Here is an 18,671-nt window from a genome sequence, read left to right as displayed (position 1 = left end):
ACTTAATAAAATTGCTTCAATTGGTAACACACGATTGAATTAAATTAATTTAAGTGAATACATTAAGTTTAATTAATTATGAGTTCATTAAAATTAATATATTAATTTTGGATTAACAAATTAAATTGTTGACCAATTTAATAAATTTGCTGGTAACACATAATTGAATTAAATTAATCCAAAGTGAATATATTAAGTTGAATTCATTATGAGTTCATTAAACTTAATATATTCACTTGAATTAAGTTAATTCAATCGTGTGTTACCAATTGAAGCCATTTTATTAAGTTGGTCAACAATTCAATTTGCAATCTTAAATTGGTTCAACAATTCTCTTTTTAGAGTGTGCAGGCAGCATTACTGCGCAGGGAATTCAATATTCGCTGTGAGGTGGTTATCGGGCCGCGCATAGATGTTCTGGCATTTCCTGACAGTTATCTTTTTGAACGGTACCTTTTCACATCTACATACACAACTTAATCCGTCCTTACGTTTGCAACATTACCAGCCTTAGTCATGCGCTCACATCCAAGCATATATTGGGTTGCGCTACTACTCGGGGCTCCATTGATGTGGACTTTTTAGTGTGGTGGTAAGTAACTCCAGGTGCAACTAACTACTCTGCGTTGATCAAACCAGCCGTCCTGGAACCGAAAACGCAGAGTTTTCTATCTCAGGGTAGGTCAAATCGCTGTTCAGGGTTAGTCGCAGAGTTTGTTGAACCTGCTTTGTGAAATGGACCCATGGGGTCAACAACAAGGACCTCATGAGCAGCCCGTTCACCAGCGATGGGACATTGTGATTTCCTACTAGTGCTGTAGAAGTGTACCAAACTGGTAGTTCTGGAGACTGGCAGAAGACAACAATTGTTTGGACTTGGACCACTACTGCACTCATTTCCCCTCCTTTCAGACAAACAACTTTTAAAAGTAAAATATGATGACACTACCTCATTTGTGGATAAAAGTGAGAGCAATATGATTCAACATGAATAGAACAGTATGGTCCAAGTCCCAAATTCTTGTATTTTAACTATAAAATCTAATTCTCCAAATCCATTGTCGAGAAGATCTCATTGCTGCCATCAAACTTTGAATCACAAATGGCAAAAATGGAATTAGCCCACTTTATTACTTGTCATACCATAATAAATCGTAGTTTAATATACTTTTTTAGGCAGAAGAATGTCCGGCATTTACAATATATACACGCTACGATGCCAACACTACAATTCCATCATTTAAACAAACATCATCAACAACAAAAAACAGAGAAACAAAACCTGTGGCAAAAAGAATGAAGGAGACGAGAGTGTGTGAAAAAGGTGGCGGTAGAAAAGTCGGCTGGCGGAGGAGGAGCTGCTCGTTAAGATTTGTCTCCTCATGAGGGGGACTTCTTGATTTGTGGGGCATTTTTTTCAAGAGTTCTTTCTTTTTTTTGTTTATGTTGTTGGGGTGTTTGTGTTCTTTGGTGGTATTAGTAGGGCGTGAAGCGACTGTACCCTCCTCTGTAAAGGCTAGCCTGCAACATCAAAGATGAAAAAGGACCAATCAGCATTCACGTCAGCACTCGCAATTTGTTTGGACTTTTTTATTTTTCAATTGTTACGACTGCTTTTGTCCTCAAATTTCCTTCCAGTGATGTCACTTGACAAAGATGGCGAGCGCCACGCAGAAACTGCTGACTGATGGACGAGGAAAAACGCAAACGGGTGGGGGAGGGGTTTCGTTTGGGGGGTTACTTTTTTCTACTTAAAGCTCCCCTCAATTTTCGTCATCTGTTTTTTTGTTTTCTTTCCATTTATTTTTGTTTCTCTTTCGTTCTCTTACATTCTTCCTTCCACTTTTTTGGTGCTATCATTCTCTTTCAATTGATTTTTTTTCTTTCACATTTGTTTTTGTATTTCTCACTCTCTTATTTTTACTTTCTATTTTTTCTTTTTTTCTCTTTGTGTCTTACTTTCTGTTCTTTGCTTCTTTCTTTAACGGTCTCTCTTTCACACAAACTTTTCCTAAACACTCTTCTTTCTTTCTTTCTCTTTCTCTCTCACTCATTCTCCTTTCACTTTTTTTTGCATTTTTTATTCTCTCATTCTGTTTCCTTCTCTTTTTTTCTATCTATCTATCTATCTATCTATCTATCTTCTTCTTTCCTGGCTTGGTTCATCTTTCTCTTTCTATTGAGTTCTTTCATTTTCTTCCTTCTCTTTCTATCATTCTTTTCGGAGCAGGAAGAAGAGAGAGATACGCCTTTCATGCGGGGGGGGGGGGGGGGGGGGGGAATCTTCCAGGAGCGCCGCGGGACCTCAGCTCCGAGTCAGGCTCACATTATCTAGGACACACACACACGTGCACACATACATATACGCACACACAAACGCACAGACAGTCCTGACGTAATTTTGAATTCAAAGCCAATGTCTTCAAAGGCTCATTTTGCCGTGTGAAACTTTCATGCAAATAATTTTTCCAACCTCAAATGAACTCTTCATTATTATTATTATTATTATTATTATCATCATCATTATTATTATTATTGTATTATGATTTATTTTTTCTTATTATAGAAGATTTTACGTGTAAAAGTTGTCATTCGTTATGTGTAATTCGTTATCGTGAAACACATGCACATGCTATCTACTCACATAGACGCGTACTCAATATCTTCTAACACGCACGCACTCGCGTGGATATTTTTAGTGGGGATTAAAGCGTCATGGAAGGAAATTTGAAGCAAAAAGGGGGGAGGGAGCATATAAGCAGCACATTTTTAATTAAGTCAATGAAGAGAAAAAATATGTCGTAATTAATGAAAGCTTTTAGCTAGCAGCTGCACCGGGGGAACCCTATGCTTTTTCACGTTGGGAGTAATGCATGCATGCATGCCGGATGCCGCCGATCACAGACAAAAAAACAAACACCCCCCACCCCACCTTTTTGGCTATTTTTTTTTCGTCCCTGGGCGCACGTTTGATGAGCTCGCCATCCCGCGCACAACCAAAAAGAGAAAGTTGCCACTTTTTCAAATGTAGGGAACATTTCCGTTTTTCTTTTCTTTTTCATCTTTGATGTTTCAGGATAGCTGCAAACGCTAGCTAAAAACAGACATTAACGCTCCAGTTTTGCTCAACACGCCACATTCAAAGAGCAAAAAGGCAAAAGGACCACTGGAGTTTGGTACTGCTCGTACCAATAAACACCCCATGGGTCTTTATTGGTGTGTGTGTGTGTGTGTGCAAAACTGTGTTTGTGTGTATGTATTGCTTGTGTGTCTGTAGGCACAGGCTGATATTAGATTTTGATGGTATGATAATAACCGTAAGCAAAAATATCATTAAAATTACAGCTTAATTTCGAATCGCTACTGCCACCTGTGGCCAAAAATTTAACTGCACACTCCCTTCTTCACATAAACAATGCATGCATGACGTCACATCTGCAGACACAGGGTGGGAAATTTGAACCCTAATCCAGTCTGAAAACTATTGGCCAGAGGCTAGTAGGAAGGTGTAAATCTGCTAATTAGAAGACATTTGAGTCATAAATGGTCATATTAAAAAGGCTATTGTAAAGATATTTTTGGCCACATTTCTACATTTAGCAGCTTTATGTTTAAATAAATAAATAAATAAATGTTAACATTCTTCTTCTTCTGTTTTAGTTTTAGTAAGTCACTGCTAAGCTATTTTTAGAACAGACCCTTTGGGCTACTCATGTTGTACTTAGGGCTAACAAGTACTCACTGACACATTCAGTTTTTTTTCTCTTTTTTTTTTAGGTCAAAGTTAATTAAATAGGTCAAAAAGGCATCTGTGTTAGCAGTCTTGCTCCCACCCTCCTCCCCCTTCTCCGTTACACAATGAGAAGGAGAAAAAAAAGATAATTGTAATTTCATTGACTTTAAAGAGGTGGCTCGTTGACTCAACTGTGCAAGCAGCCAATCATATTGTGCCCTCAAAAAAGAAAAGAAGAGCTCAATACTGGTGACAGCCAGTATTAGCGGTTATTGAAACCGTGACTTTTTAAAACCACGAAAAACCATCAAACCGATAATCGGCCCATGCCTTAGTCTGTATGTCTCTATGTGTGTACGTGTGTGTGTGTGTGATGCAGAAACACACAAAGGCATGCAGAGTGTTTGGGGTTACGTCGGCGGTCTTGAGGAGCTTACCATGGTTCCCACACTGTACGTGGCTGCGGGGCCGATCGTGTGGTGGTAGGGGTCGGCCGTTGCATAGACTCTGCCGTAGCTGCAAGAGAGACCGGAAGAAGTAGTTAAGGCTTGATGACGCAACATGTCACCAAGTGGAAGTTTGTCATCAGCACGCAGTTAAATAATGAGTTCAAGTGTGACAGTAGCTACCTTAGCGGCAATTTACCAGAATCGGATGCTTTATGCGATAAGAGAAAGTCTAATGAAGCAGCATGTGGCTCAAGGTTAATTTGCAAAGCAACTATCAACAATTGAATTTTGTCAGCACCAGGTGGAATAATCATCAAATGTGGCAGATGCATGAACATTTGCCACAGCAGGCTTCTTTCTACATGTTGTCTTGGTGAAGCAGCATGTGGCTCCAGATTACTTTGCATGGTGATGGTCAACAATGTTTTGCCATCATTTGTTCATGATTAATCAAAGTGCAACTGCAGCGTCCGAAATGAAAATGTAGCAGAACAGGCTGCTGCATGCGATTAGGTAACGTCTTGGTGAAGCAGCATGTGGCTCAAGGTTGTGTTTGACACAGCAACTGTCGACAATTGTATGTTTGTCACCGCTAGGCTGCTGAGTGATTAGTTTAGATGCGACAACTACTGACATAAAGGGAACAGGCTGCTACGTGAAGTCAGATAGTAATGGCAAGGTGAAGCAGCATGTGGTTCCAGGAGAATTTGCACAGTGACGGTCAACAATTGTATGTTTGTGATAGCGAGCTGGCTTGTTTACAGTCGTGTAACTGCAGCAGCCGTGCGAGACGGAAGAGCTGGGCTACTGCATTCTGACCTGCTCCATGCAATTTCTCAACAAAACTTATTAGCCACAACAGAAAAAAATGGCCACTATCAATCATATGTCTTTCAGTTTACTCTTTAATGTGTGGAAGGCGACCACTTCCTCCCCATTAGGCTGCACAAAGACGGGATGAAATATGCCGTAATCGCACTAGTGAGGGTAGACAAAAGACGAGCGTGAGAGAACACGGTCACGCCCGAAGGGGCACACCGTACGTACCCCCCCTGGCTTTTCATCATCGCCGGTTCGGAACTAATCCTTGCGATTTCCCCAGCAGGCGGGACAAGATGCGTATTTATTTATTTACTTCCCGTGTTTCCTCCACCCGGTCTGTGGCGCGAAGATAAGACGGCCGAGGAGCGAGGGCAGCAAATCAAGCAAAACAAAACGGAGGAAGTCATCTTCAAGGAGACGATTTAAACGCGGAGCCGGCCCTTTAAGAACGTCGGGAGTGAAGGTCAGCGAGGCTATCGGGAGGCGCGCCACATGCTCTCTCTCGGCTACCCTTATCGTCAGATGGAACCCGAGCCACTGTATCTCGCAGGAGTGAGTGACAGCCGGCGGGGGGGTCCAACACGATGTCAGCGGACCCCCGCGAGGAGAGAAACTCCTCACTTCAACCTCCGCGTTACTTTTGATGGATTCTGTGAGTAAATCAGCGAAGATTCGGTGCAACAGCACCCGTTGAAGAAGTGGAGGGAGCGAATGCTGAAAAGCTTAACGGAAATGTTGCAGAATTCATTGAATTGTTGAAATGAGAGACTTGGAATAGTTTGACTCCGTCCAGAAGAAGAAACAAGTCAGAAAGGATAAACGAGTCCAAATGTAAAAGAATATTAGCAGAAGATGGATTACAGTAGAAGTTGTAGTAGTAGAATAAGATGGAGGAGGAGTGAGTGAATTCCTCACAAAATCCTGTAAGAAGCACATGATGCTTCATTGACAATCACACCATGTTTTTGTGGTTAAAAAAAAAGAAAAAGGATTACAGTATACCCTATGTGGAGCCTTGAAACCTAACACAGAATTTATGCAAAGGAGGAGGAGAATAAGAAGGAAAAGTGAATCCCACAGAATACAAGTGTTACGGTGCTCCGTCATTTATTTTTCCTCTATGGAAGAAAAATGATCAACATGTTTTTTTTTCATCGACTAAGCGGACTCCCACTTAGGTTGGATACTTTGTGGTCATTTACATTTCTAGCTGCTTTCCCACAGGACGCCAATCAAACAAAATGAAACAAACAAAAGCGCGTTCTCCGTAACGATGACATGAAATCTGCGGGAAAAAGTCTCAAGAAAATTGAATGAGGAAAAAAAGCAGCAGCTACACTCTTGTCCAATTTGTGATTTCGGCTTCCCTGCCTGATAAATGTTGACAGTGTGGATATGATCTTCATCCTCTCAGGTGCAGACACCCGTACACAAGCACGCACGCACGCACGCACACTCCTTATCAGCAAACACGCTCTGGCAATCGTTCACACAGCGCATTCATAACTTGAGCCTTCATGAACATCAGCTCAGGTCCTGCAAGGTTACTTTTTTCCCTTTTCTTTTTCTTTTTTTTACTCGAATGCCAGAAAAGTCCAGAGAGCAAGTTGACATTGATTGCATTCATCCGTTGGAATCAGCTGAATCGTCTCCCGCCTCTGACACGAGAATATGGAATCTCACACATCTCCAAATTTTTCTGGTTTGTCTTTCAACTTGCCCATAGCTGTGCCACGGCCCAGGGTGGTGTTTTAATAAATATAATAAAGATGATGATGATAACAACACTGTGCTCAATTAAAGGATTTATACAAAGATGCAGAGGGTTTGGTGCACACTTAGACCTGGGTTGACTTAGTCTTAAATCTATGCCCAGCAATCTGCCAAATTCCTAAACAAGCTAAACGAGACTTGAATCAAAATAAAGCTCTTATACCAGGGGTCCGCAACCTAAAGCTCTGGGGCCACATGTGGCTCTTAAGTTCCATTCCTGTGGCTCCCTGTGGATCTCTAAAACAATTAGTAGAAATTAATAAAAAAATATATATATATATTTTGAATTCGTAGATAAAATATTTTTAATTGATGATTTAGATAAAAATAATTAAATATGAATAATTAAATATTTAAAAAAGAGTCCAAATTGATAGATGATAAAAAAAAATTAAATTCGTAAGCATTTCAAAAAAGTGACCATAAAAAGGAAGAACAAAAGCAGAAAATTACCATATCATTTACACGAAATTGCCTAAAAAAGTCTGAAAATCTATTTTAAAAAAGTAACTCTAAAATATCCAAAACCAAAAGAAAAAATCCCAAAAATTACCATAAAATGTCCACAAAATTGCCAAAAATGTCAAAATTTATAGCAAAAAGCCAGAAACTAATGTAAAAAAATAAAATAAAAAGGGTCCAAAAAGAGAGGCAGAAAATGACCATAATACAGTGTGCTCATAAAATTGCCAAGAATGTCAGAAATTTGACTGAAAGAGTCTAAAAATGTATGAAAAACTAAGTCTGAAAAATTACACGCACAAAAAAATTAGGTAGAAGAAAATGAATCTCAAAGGATTGGATGACCCCTGCCTTAGACTTTCCAATGAGGGTGTGAAGTGTAGTGGTTTGAAAATATCACCTTCAATATCACTGGCCATTATGCAGCTTATTGAACAAGGTACTTTTTACTCCGATTGCTACGTTGGCTCAGCTAACCGCTACATGCTCATTAACCAGAAAGAAGGTGGTGGCGCTCACCTGTCGCTGTAAGCAGCAGTGGTGGCGGGCTGGGCAAATCTGTACGCTGCGTATCCACCCTGTAAACAAAACACAAGAAGACAAGAAAAGTTCACGGTTACGGACACCAGGGGCTGCTATTCAACATTTGGCGTGGCTCACACACTGGCTAACTTCAAACGCAGGTAATGAACATGGGGCCATAAATCAGAGGTGGGTGAAGATGACGGGTGTCCGTCCCCAATGGATGGAAAACAAGAGAATGCTGCGCTGGTATAGTTTGCGTTGCTGAAAGACGTTACAAGGCATCATTCCTTTTCCGAACACTCAACGTATACCGGAACAAACCCAAATTCCTGAACACAAAAGTGTGATCTAAACTAAACTGTGTATTTTGTGAATCATTCTACCCATAGCCAGTAAAGAAGAAGAAGCCTTTTGTTTATTCGAGGGATGTTCTAGAACCCCACCCACGGTAGACCCAAATATGCAAAGGAGGGATTTGTTTTATTTGAAAACTTTATGCACACAAAATATGCACGTGAGGTACATTTTTTTTGCTTACTTGGAGGTCGCCATCCTCATGTTCTAGACTGTAGTATCTGTGATTTTATTATTATTATTATATTATTTATTTTATTTTATTGAAAGGTGGAGCCTGGCCTGGGAGTCAGTGAATGTGAATGTTTGCATGTTAAGTGCCTTGGCATCAGTTTTGGCATGTCAATTTTGTTAGTGTTTGCTCAAAAAAGTGTTTGAAAGTGCACCAGCGGCTGGATATTTCAAAGAAGCTAATGATGCTTAGTTTAGCGGAGACATGCGGATGTCAGTTTCGCTTTCAGTCAACACATCGCACTTGAGTGAAATGATCCCAAAATTTGCTCATTCTGCCTTTTACGCACTCTTGCCTTCTGGATCACGCTTATTGCTAATTGAGTCTACAGTCCATGTGGGAGAATAAATATACATATCATAGCCAAAAATCTGCAACATACTGTCAAATTGGATATGTACGATTTAAAAATCCATGATAATGTCCGCAATATGACGAGGGAGGACTTTGATGGTGGAGGTTCGGGCTCATACGTAAGCAGAGGGAGGCCTGCTAATCAGTTGAACATTTGACTGAGCACCCAAATTCGAAGCATTTTGAGAGCGAAGATACGCCCGCTGCATTATTGAACATCCTTTTTCTTCCCTCGACATGCCGCCGGCCGGCCGGCCAATCGAGTAAGACGGCGGCGGCGTCGGTGGCGGGGCGTGGTGACGGCGGGAGAGTGTTCATTTGCCAGAGTGCGGAAGGAATTAAGGAGCTCATTGTCGGGGCGCCGCACAACTCTGTGAAAAATGAAGCTGCCCGACTCTTTTCTATTAGCGGCCGCCCATCTGGGTCCCGCACGCCGCTCGGGTGCCGTTTAATAATGCAGTGACCGTTCATTTTCAAACTCACAGAGAATTCAGGTCACAGGTTCATGCCGACCCCTACAGTCCTATCGCTTTCCCTTTGGGTTTGTTTGTTTTTCCGCAGGGGACAGGAAGTGGCGGGCGGATGACTTCCTGCGGGACGGCCACGCCTCGGGACTGATTACAACTGCAGCCGCCGCCGCAAACGCGGAGCCATAAATCACCGCCGCCCGCGTTGTCAAATCGTGCACACGACATCGCAGCACATTTGTTATTGTGTCGCAGCGGGCGTGCACGAGGCGCGCGTGCACATGCATTAGCATAAGTGACGTATGTGGGGGGGATTTGTGCTAATTTGTTAGCAGGTCAGCAAAGGGAGACGCTTGCTGGGATGGCGGGTGGGAGCCGATCACGATGATGGTTGGTTGGGTTGATAATGATGTGATGGAAGGTGGCGATGGCGGGTTAATGTCAAAAGTCAAATTAATTAATTCACAGCCATGGACGTTTACATTTGACAATTGATACCTCTTACGAGAAGCTTTTTACTATAGGAAAAAAAAATCAAGACAATTTACAGGACACACCTTTTAATGCAATGCATTTTCTTTATTTTCATGACTATTTACATTGTAGATTATCAAAACTATGAATTAACACACACATGAGTTATGTACTTAGAAAAATAAATTTGAAAACATGTTTTATATTCTAATTTCTTCAAAATAGTCTCATTTTGCTCTGATGATTTTTTTTTTGCACACTCTTGGCATTCCCTCGATGAGCTTATAGTCAACTGAAATGGTTTCCAACAGTATTGAAGGAGTTCCCAGAGTGTGCAAAGCAGTAATCAGAGCAAAACATGGCTATTTTGAAAAAACTAGAATCTAAAACATGTTTTCAAATTATTTCACCTTTTTTTTTGCTTGTTAAGTACATACTGTAATTCTACATGTGTTGATTCTTAGTTTTGATGCCTTCAGTGAGAATCTACAATGTGAATAGTAATGAGAATAAAGCAAACACATTGAATGAGCTGTGTGTTCAAACTTTTGGCCTGTACATGTAAATATTATCCAGCTTCTTAAATTAAAAATATGTCTTATCTGATTTTGACCAATGAATTTTACACTGAAATTTCTGATCATAAAAAAACACATAAATTAGAGCTTATAGCTTTTTTGTGATTTTTTTTGTGTTAATTTCAATTTAAAATGTTAAACTTTTTTTTTAACCATATACAATATTGACGTTTTTTACCATTAGAAAAAGTAAAAAAAATAAAATAAAAATCAATGTTAAATTTAACATGAATTTTAAAATTCAAACTCAGATGAGACTCTGACAAATATCATGTGATTTAACATAATATATTTACCATTGAAAGACGGTGGCTACTGGTTATATCTTGTGTTTCATATTTATTGAAGACAATGGGCCCTATTTTTGTGCCCAGCGCATGTCTAGCGCAAAGTGCAGCCTAACTATGCGCATAGGTGGAGATTTCTTTCTTTTGTGAATTTCCTAGATTTTGCACAGGTAGTGGGATGGAATGCATTGAATGGTCTCCTCTCATTCTCCCTCATTGGCGCGCCAGTTAAATTGCAAGATCTCCCCTTGCTGATAATGACGTGGGCAATCGGAGACCTACTTGGACCCCCGGTCAAGCATCCGTGTGCCTGTCTATGAAAACAGGGCCCATTGAAATTTTGTTTTAGAAGTGTGATAAGGTAAACAAATTCAAAGTTCGAAATCCAACTTCGATAGCACAGATGTACTTCCATAGGTGGGGACAGTGCTGCTTGTGGTGATGTTATTTTGATGTTGATATGGCACTGATTGTATTGATGTTGTCATAATGGGTTGTAGTGATGGCGGATGGCAATGTGATGACATTGTCTAGGCGAGGACGGTGAGGATGATGATTTGGACAATGCGGCACCGAGGGCAGGCCTCACTGAAGCGATGGTGTGGTTTTTCTTATCAGAACAAACTAGACAAACAAAAATCCGTCACGCGCGGTGGGTGTCTGCGATAAACAGCGGCGACATCTTGGTCCTATCATGGTGGGCGGCGTGGGTGGAGGGCAGGGGGGTCGAAAATCTATGTGGGGGATCGGGGGCTGTTTTCTATCAGACGCTCCCAGCATGAAAGTGAGAAGCGACTGTCATCTTGCTATCTCAACCATTGCACTGTGGGGTACAAGAAGTGGGGGCATGGCGCTAATTTGGGTATTATGCCCCCCCACCCCTACCATCAAGGGCGGCATTCAGCCCTGAAGCCAACCCCTGCATACACGGACTAATCCCCTTATCTTCCACCACCTCTCTTCTCTCTGTGTCGGCCGGGCTCCTCTCGGGCCCGCGCAAGACCCCCACCCCACTGGGGTGACTGGGCTACCCCATCCAGACCCCTCTGAAGTGACATGGATGCGCAAAATGAGAGAACACGGGACAGGATGTCTGGCCGGCTGGAGCTGAGGGGGTCTTAAGTGTTCTTGTCAGGTTTCTTGGCACAAGCGACGCCGGCCTAATCGACGCCGACTTGGCAGCGAGGGCGAGATGCTGCACAACGCTGCGGGGGGATCACGTTGTTCCCTGAGGCCCCAGCAACCCCCACCCACCCACTGAGTGTACTCACGTAAATCTCGGCACCATAGAAGCCGTCTTGGTACACCACACTGTGAGGGACAAACAGGAGAGCATGAGATCACTTTGAAATCCTCCAACTTTTGAAATTGATTTCACACACTGAAACCGCCCCATATTATCCTTTGTTTTGTAACACGTTTAATTTGCTTAGTACAGTTCACTTGTATTCATTGTGAGGTAAAACTAATTTCTATAAACCAACACACACTTTTTTTTCAGTACACTTCCTCACTTTTGATTGACAAGTGAGGAAGTGGGGGGTGGCCTCAATGAGGGGTGTGCTATGTGGGACCTCTCCCCAAGCCACAGCCGATAAGAGGCGATGGCGAGTGCCGGCAAGGCCGCACAAAGCCAAGAGATCAGCTATGTGGTCGGCGCTAATGCTAACGCTATCTCGGATCCCCTGATGCCTTGGGTAGCTCACACACAAACGCGTGCACACACACACGCACGCACTTATGATAGTGGCAAGGACACGGCGCCCACTCATGGACCCCCTCAGCACTCACTAAACACATGAAAATGAATGTGAGTACCAGTTTGTTTGCTAGGACACTACGTCAAGTGTACAAACATTTAGAAATATGTTAAATATAAAATGTGAAAAAAAAAGTAAAATAAATAATAAATCAAGAAATATATACATGTGAATTTCAAAAAAATTTAATTAAAAAAAAGTAAATAAATAAATAAAAGGGGAAATTAACCACATTTTTGGGACAATATGGTATTCTGGTTAATATTGCATGAGTGGAATAAGTTAAGCAGCAAAATCCAGCTGTTTTTATCCATTTCAGAGGGCGGCCATTTTGCCACTTGCTGTCGACTGAAGATGACATCACAGTTGCTCTGGTCTCAGGTAACAGCCAATCACAGCTCAGCTTCGGAAAACAGGTGAGCTGTGATTGGTCGTTGCCTGAGCCCTGAGCAACTGTGATGTCATCTTCAGTCGACAGCAAATGGCAAAATGGCTGATAAAAATGGCTGAATTTTGCTTCATAACTCATATTCCACAAATGTAATACTAATCAGAATGTCACGCTTAGACTAGTGAGGTCACATATAACATATTATTGTCAAGAAATTAAATAGAAAGACACAAGAATTACAATGTACTAAGAAATGTAAAATACATTATACATGAATTAATAATTATTAAAACCTTCCCCACTAAGAATACAAATACATAAAAAAAAACAATATACCTGAAAAAAAAAATAATTTCATAATTAGGATATTGCGCACACACATTTTCTGATATGATGTTTCAAACAGACTGTGGTCTTTCTTTAATTAAATCCCACTTCGACAAGTAGTATCGTTATGAAAATGTTTTAAGGATAGAAAAAATCTCATCAATGTTTGGCTTTCATTTGGGGCTAAAGTATGCATACTTTTTATATTATCTGTCCGTATGCGTTGCTGCACTGTTTGTGGTCAAATATCAACTGTGACATTGTAGGTTGTTTGTTAGCCTGTCTATTGTGTTGTGCGTTGTGTGTTAGCAGTAAGCTAGTGGACTTCCGGAAGGCAAAATTATGTAGTTTGGTTGAATACACAAATGTGTAATTCTTTGTTTGATATTTAGTTTGACAGTAAACACAATACTCACGCTCCGTAAGCCGGGATGGGCGGCGGAGGCGGGGCCGTGCGGAAGGTGTTGTAGACGGCCCGCCCCCGACCTCGCAAGTTGGCCCCCCTATAGGCCACGGCGGCGCCCGTGGCGGGGTACGGGAAGCCCGTTACTATGGAACACACACACAAAAAAAGAGGCGGTTAGAGAGCCACTTTGCTTACCTGCTGACAGAAAACATCAGACACGTGCAGGGAAAAACAGATATCGTCTTTTTCCTGACTCATTAGGCACGCGCCTCGTCACTTTGTCAGCAAGTGACCACGTTTGGCTTACGCATCCAAAATGCGGTTGGATGCGACAGCGCCACCCAGCTGGAAAAAAGGTGAGCATGACGGTATGTTCACGAGGTGGCTCCCCAAGGTGGAAATGATGCAGTTGATATTCTGACATTCATTTCATTTGAAAGCATAACATATAAAGCACATTTTTATTCTTCTCAGTGAAGTGAACATCTGTTTCTTTACTTTTTATGTATGTACTTTATATTCCTATAATTTTCCATGCATCTTACAAAATTTAGTTTTGTAAATTCATAAAAAATAGCAATCTGAAATTTAAAAAGATTACAAAATTACATCTTTTGGTTGTTTTCCCTCAGTATTTTTGGTTGCTTTCGTTCTATTTTATTGCATTTTATCGTAAACGTCGGCTGGTTTTATTGCAGTTTATTATATTTTTGGGTTGGTTTAATTATAATTCACTAAAAAATATTGTATTTTGTGTTTTTCTTTCACAGTGACTGTATTTTTTTGCCTGGAGCTTATCTGATTTTATGTCATTGTGCTTTTCGGGTTTCCTTTGTTTTTCTTTTATTGCATTTTTGGGGTTGGTTTTATTCTAAATTATTGCATTTTATTGCATTTTTGGGGACAGTTTCCTTCCATTATATTATATTTCTTGGTTGTTTTATTCTGTTTTAATGCATTTTAAGACAAGTTTTTGTTCTTTTATTATTTATTATTTTGTTGCCATTTATTGTATTTTTTTTTTGTGGTTCTAATTAATCTATGCATTAATTTTCTCATGTCCTTGTAACTGTTTCGAGATATATATATATATATATATATATATATATATATATATATGTATTTTTATGCCCAGTGCAGTTGCGATCAACTTGAATGTGGGCATTGTCGCAGGTAACGGATGCAAGGGTTTCACCGAGCTGGAAAGAAGGTGAAGGTGACGAGATGTTCACAAGCTCCCCACGGGGAAATGAAGCAGATGGGCCGGGATGGCCGAGCCCCCACCCCCAATCCCCCAACTCCCTCGACCTCGCCATGACCCCCATCTCCAAGCCATCTGGGAGCGGCTCTGGCCAACGGCGGTGGCAGCGAAGCTCGGGGTGAAGGACGAGGGAGGGTCGTGAGCCAAGTGACGCTCAACGTTGGTGGTTAACCTTCAGTCAGGGTGGCAGCGGTGCCATTCAAATGGTACAAAACGTAAATGACGGCTTATCGTACAGCAGCCTGTCACTTTGTGCAGTATGGTCGGCCGGGCGATGCCAAACCTCCTGACAACTCGCAGCATGTGCTTTAGAAGTAAAAAAAAAAGAAAAAGAAAAGTTATTAGAGCAGCATTTTAAAATAAAATATTGTCATGTTTCCTATCAGTGCTGTCAAAGTTAAAGCGTTAAGTCCTTGATTTATCACAAAAATTTATTGCATTAATCATGTATTAACGCAAATTAATATTAACACATAACAGGTGTTCTTCAAATTTGGTGGACAAAAATGTTGATAAAAGGCATAGTGATTAATCTGATTAAAAAATGCAATAATTTGACAGCTTACAATTTAGAGGCTATACCCTTTATTTTACATTTACTCTCTGATGGTCATCTCCCGTGCACAAAAAAATACATTAACTCATTTGCTCCCAAAAACGTATGAATATGTTCTATTTTAAATGTTTTCAGTGTCCCAAAGACATATTTATACGTTTTCTTATATTTTATGTTTTTTTCTAGAGCATACATAAGGCTTTGATGCAGTCTCTCAACTGCAAAGAACTTACTCAGAATTCTAAATAGATTTGTGAATAATGATGAATTTGAGCTATATTCTAATGCTAATTGCTGCAAAATGGAAACAGATAGAAGTATACTTTTTTTCCTGATGAAAGAATAAATATAAAATAAATATAATAAATAATAAATATTTATTTGTGTGTGGCCTTGCAAAATCAGTCAAAATCCAGTAAAACAGCCGGGAGTGAAGGGGATTGTTTTAGTGAAAACGGCTGGGAGTTAAAGAGTTAAAATCAATTAAAACTGACAATTTTTTTTTTAAATGTATAAATGTAATAATTCACTGTACTGTATGTACTATTTCACTGTAAGAAAAACAGTAATAGAAGAGACAATAAATTAAACATTTAATTATTTTAAAAATAAATACACATGCAGTGCACTAATAAAACTAAATAAAACCATTACATTTCTACAACATGTTTTTTTTTAAATTACCGATAAATATTTTACAATGCTAAAAGATAAACTATCTTATAAGTCTAATGAGTATGGCACCATATGCACATACACAAACTCACACAAAACATTTCGTTAACAAAAATTATTTTTCTTACATTAATCTAAAATATATATCAATGTCAAACTATTTTTACATCTTTCTTATACAGTATTTATATCAATTAAGCAACATAAAAAAAAATTCTCCTACATATTCTATAAAAAGTATGTATGTTGACAAAATTTGTTCCATTCATTTTTATTTCTTTATTTTCAACAGTTAACTGTATGTATATTGTCTATGTAAATGTATATGAGGATGTTCCCCCCCAGATTTCAGCCTTGTTACTAAAACTATGTCTGTAGCAAGATATTTTTCAAAGACCAATCAGATTTCAGGTAGGGATGGGTACCGAAAACGGTACATTTTGTGGTATGGACCGATTTGGGTCGGTACTTCCGAGCACCGGTTCACATAAAATCAAATGATGCCCTGTTTCGGTTCTGAAGCACGTCTTTTAAAGTTGTGACTGTGCTGGAGTGGAAGAGTTGACAATTTTGCATGGTGCACTTGTATGGAGTTAAAATCATGCCAAAACCCCGCAAAACACAAAACGTGATCGAAGCACACAAAATGTGACACAAAGAAGCATATCTTCAATTTCCAAAAAACGTGCTAATTAAAAGCTTTCAAGTATGAAAAAATATCCTTCAAGTGCAAAAAAAATCCTTTGCGTACGTAAAAAGCAATTCTACAACTACGGACAACAGTCACGTGACTTTTGGCACAAATATTCTGCTGAGTAAATCTACGCGCACAAACCCCAAGATCCATCCAAATACCTTGTAAACTTTACAACAGGGGGCGCTGTTGAGTCTAAGCAGAGAGTCGAGCCTGTGGAGAGTGACTGGACTTAAAGCCTAAGTGTAACTTATAATGGATTTGAACTCTCAACACTTCATTAATCTAAAGTCTTCAAAAAAAAAAGGAACACGGCAAGCCACTCATTTGACGAGGTAGAAAGCTGCATTGTGCAGTCCCACCTACATCAAATTGTGTTATTTACTTACTTTATTTCACTCTAACTCTAACCCTGCATCATAACGCCACTGCCTGGTCGTGATTGTGAACAACGCCATGCTGAGCAACACGGCATAATTGCAATATGTAAGTGACAACAACAATATAAACACCCACGGTTCTGGAAACGCCCATTGCAATACATTACGTAATCGCAGCAGCAGGGTAACAACAAAGCGTCCACATGTCATGTGACCAGCAATTAACTAATCACAGCGTAGTAGTTGTGCAACGAGTAGGACAAACTCTCTCTATATTGACCATTTGCACCGATGTCACGTGATCACGTGACTGCCCTATGACGGATGGCGGAAGGAAATGATTGTTGAATGGAAGTGGAAGTGACCCGGAGCGACTTAGTGACTTAGCGACTGTTATTTTTCAAAACAAAAGTTATTATTGCCCATCGAGCCATGGAATCTACTTACTTCAACCGAAGTTTGCCTGTCAGTCGAAGTTGCACATTTTGTCAGGACTCATAGAGCGCGATATTTATTGAAGTTGGAGATCGCTAGTTTGAAAACAGCCCCTTACCTTCTGTTGCCTGCTGTTTTTACCAAGTTAATCAAATCGCCGACTTTGCTGAAATTCACAGCGCACGACCTATATCATTTTGTAGTCAATGCCGGTGTCTAACCGGCTCTCTTCCTTACACCGAAGCTGATTTAAATTTGATTTGAATTTGATTCTGGGACGAGATGCTACGCTCACACCGGGGGACAATAATATACCTCGTAATGCAAGGCAAAACTTGTTTATCATACGAACTGACTTATTTTGACACATTCCGTTCTGTATTGAAACCCTGTGATGATATTATGTTGACCAGCATGGGAAAAAAAAGGCTATCGTAGTGACAAGCTATGCAGTCATTTCATGAATTTGATTCTGGCCGGCTCCAGAGTGAAAAACTCCCCCATTATTAAACAGTCAAATGCACTTAATAGTTTTGAAGAAGTTACATTTTAAAACTAAGCTGTGTGTTTGTGCAGTTGGAGTGGACGCTAACTATCTGGCTCGTTAATGTGATTTGAAACACGCAATTCGACACCTCTGTTACAATCTTTGTTAGAGTTTACGTTTACTAGTAAAATGTATGAACATTTATCTACTAACTTGGCAAAAAATGATCGCTGCAAATCCGTGAATACTTTGTGGGCTGCCAGTCCTTTCCGTTGATTGCTGCCATCAATCGACGTCTTTTGTCTTCATTAGTAGGTGTGCGATAAAAAGCAACATTTGGTTTACTCCTTTGTCTGTCTGTACAACCGACTGCACAGCAAGATATGACCATTTTATAAGATAATTGATTAGATAAAGGACTTTACGCTGTACGAGATTCAATGGTTACAATACAGGCAAGTGGCTCTTTTGCCGTCCAGCGTCCCGGAGGGGGCGTTCCCATGAGGGCTGTGACGTCACGGTCAAAAGGTCAATATGGCGCTGATTCAACAGCGCCCCCTGCTGTAAAGTTTATTGGCACTGCGTGTGTGGATCTTGGAGTTTGGGCACGTAGATCTGCTCGGCAGAATATTAGTGCCAAAAGTCACGTGACTGTTGTCCGTAATTGTAGAATTGCTTTTTACGTACACAAAGGATATTTTTGCATGTGAAGGATATTTTTTTATACTAGAAAGATTTTTTTTTTAAATTTAAGATATGCTTCTTTGTGTATGTAGAACTAAATGCATT

At 40.2% G+C, this 18,671-nt stretch overlaps 1 protein-coding gene across 8 annotated transcripts in view; it reads right to left on the bottom strand.

The window, feature by feature from the left end:
• Positions 1–238: 238 nt before the first annotated feature.
• Positions 239–18,671, bottom strand: part of LOC144042917 (RNA binding protein fox-1 homolog 3-like) — a 396,743-nt gene continuing 378,310 nt past the window's right edge. For 6 of the 8 annotated variants that reach the window (XM_077556007.1, XM_077556006.1, XM_077556011.1 and 3 more), the window contains 5 exons: positions 13,405–13,537; positions 11,782–11,821; positions 7,759–7,817; positions 4,171–4,249; positions 241–1,521 (listed from right to left, as the gene is read on the bottom strand). In XM_077556007.1, coding sequence (XP_077412133.1) covers positions 1,477–1,521; positions 4,171–4,249; positions 7,759–7,817; positions 11,782–11,821; positions 13,405–13,537 — 356 coding nt within the window. In that variant the 3' untranslated portion in view covers positions 241–1,476. Of the gene's footprint in view, positions 1,522–4,170; positions 4,250–7,758; positions 7,818–11,781; positions 11,822–13,404; positions 13,538–18,671 lie in introns of all 8 variants that reach the window. The other 2 variants (XM_077556009.1, XM_077556008.1) reach the window with 2 other exon arrangements.

The sequence above is a fragment of the Vanacampus margaritifer genome, chromosome 2, assembly GCF_051991255.1.
Source record: "Vanacampus margaritifer isolate UIUO_Vmar chromosome 2, RoL_Vmar_1.0, whole genome shotgun sequence".
Taxonomy (NCBI): domain Eukaryota; kingdom Metazoa; phylum Chordata; class Actinopteri; order Syngnathiformes; family Syngnathidae; genus Vanacampus; species Vanacampus margaritifer.
This window is presented reverse-complemented; position numbering and strand designations above follow the sequence as displayed.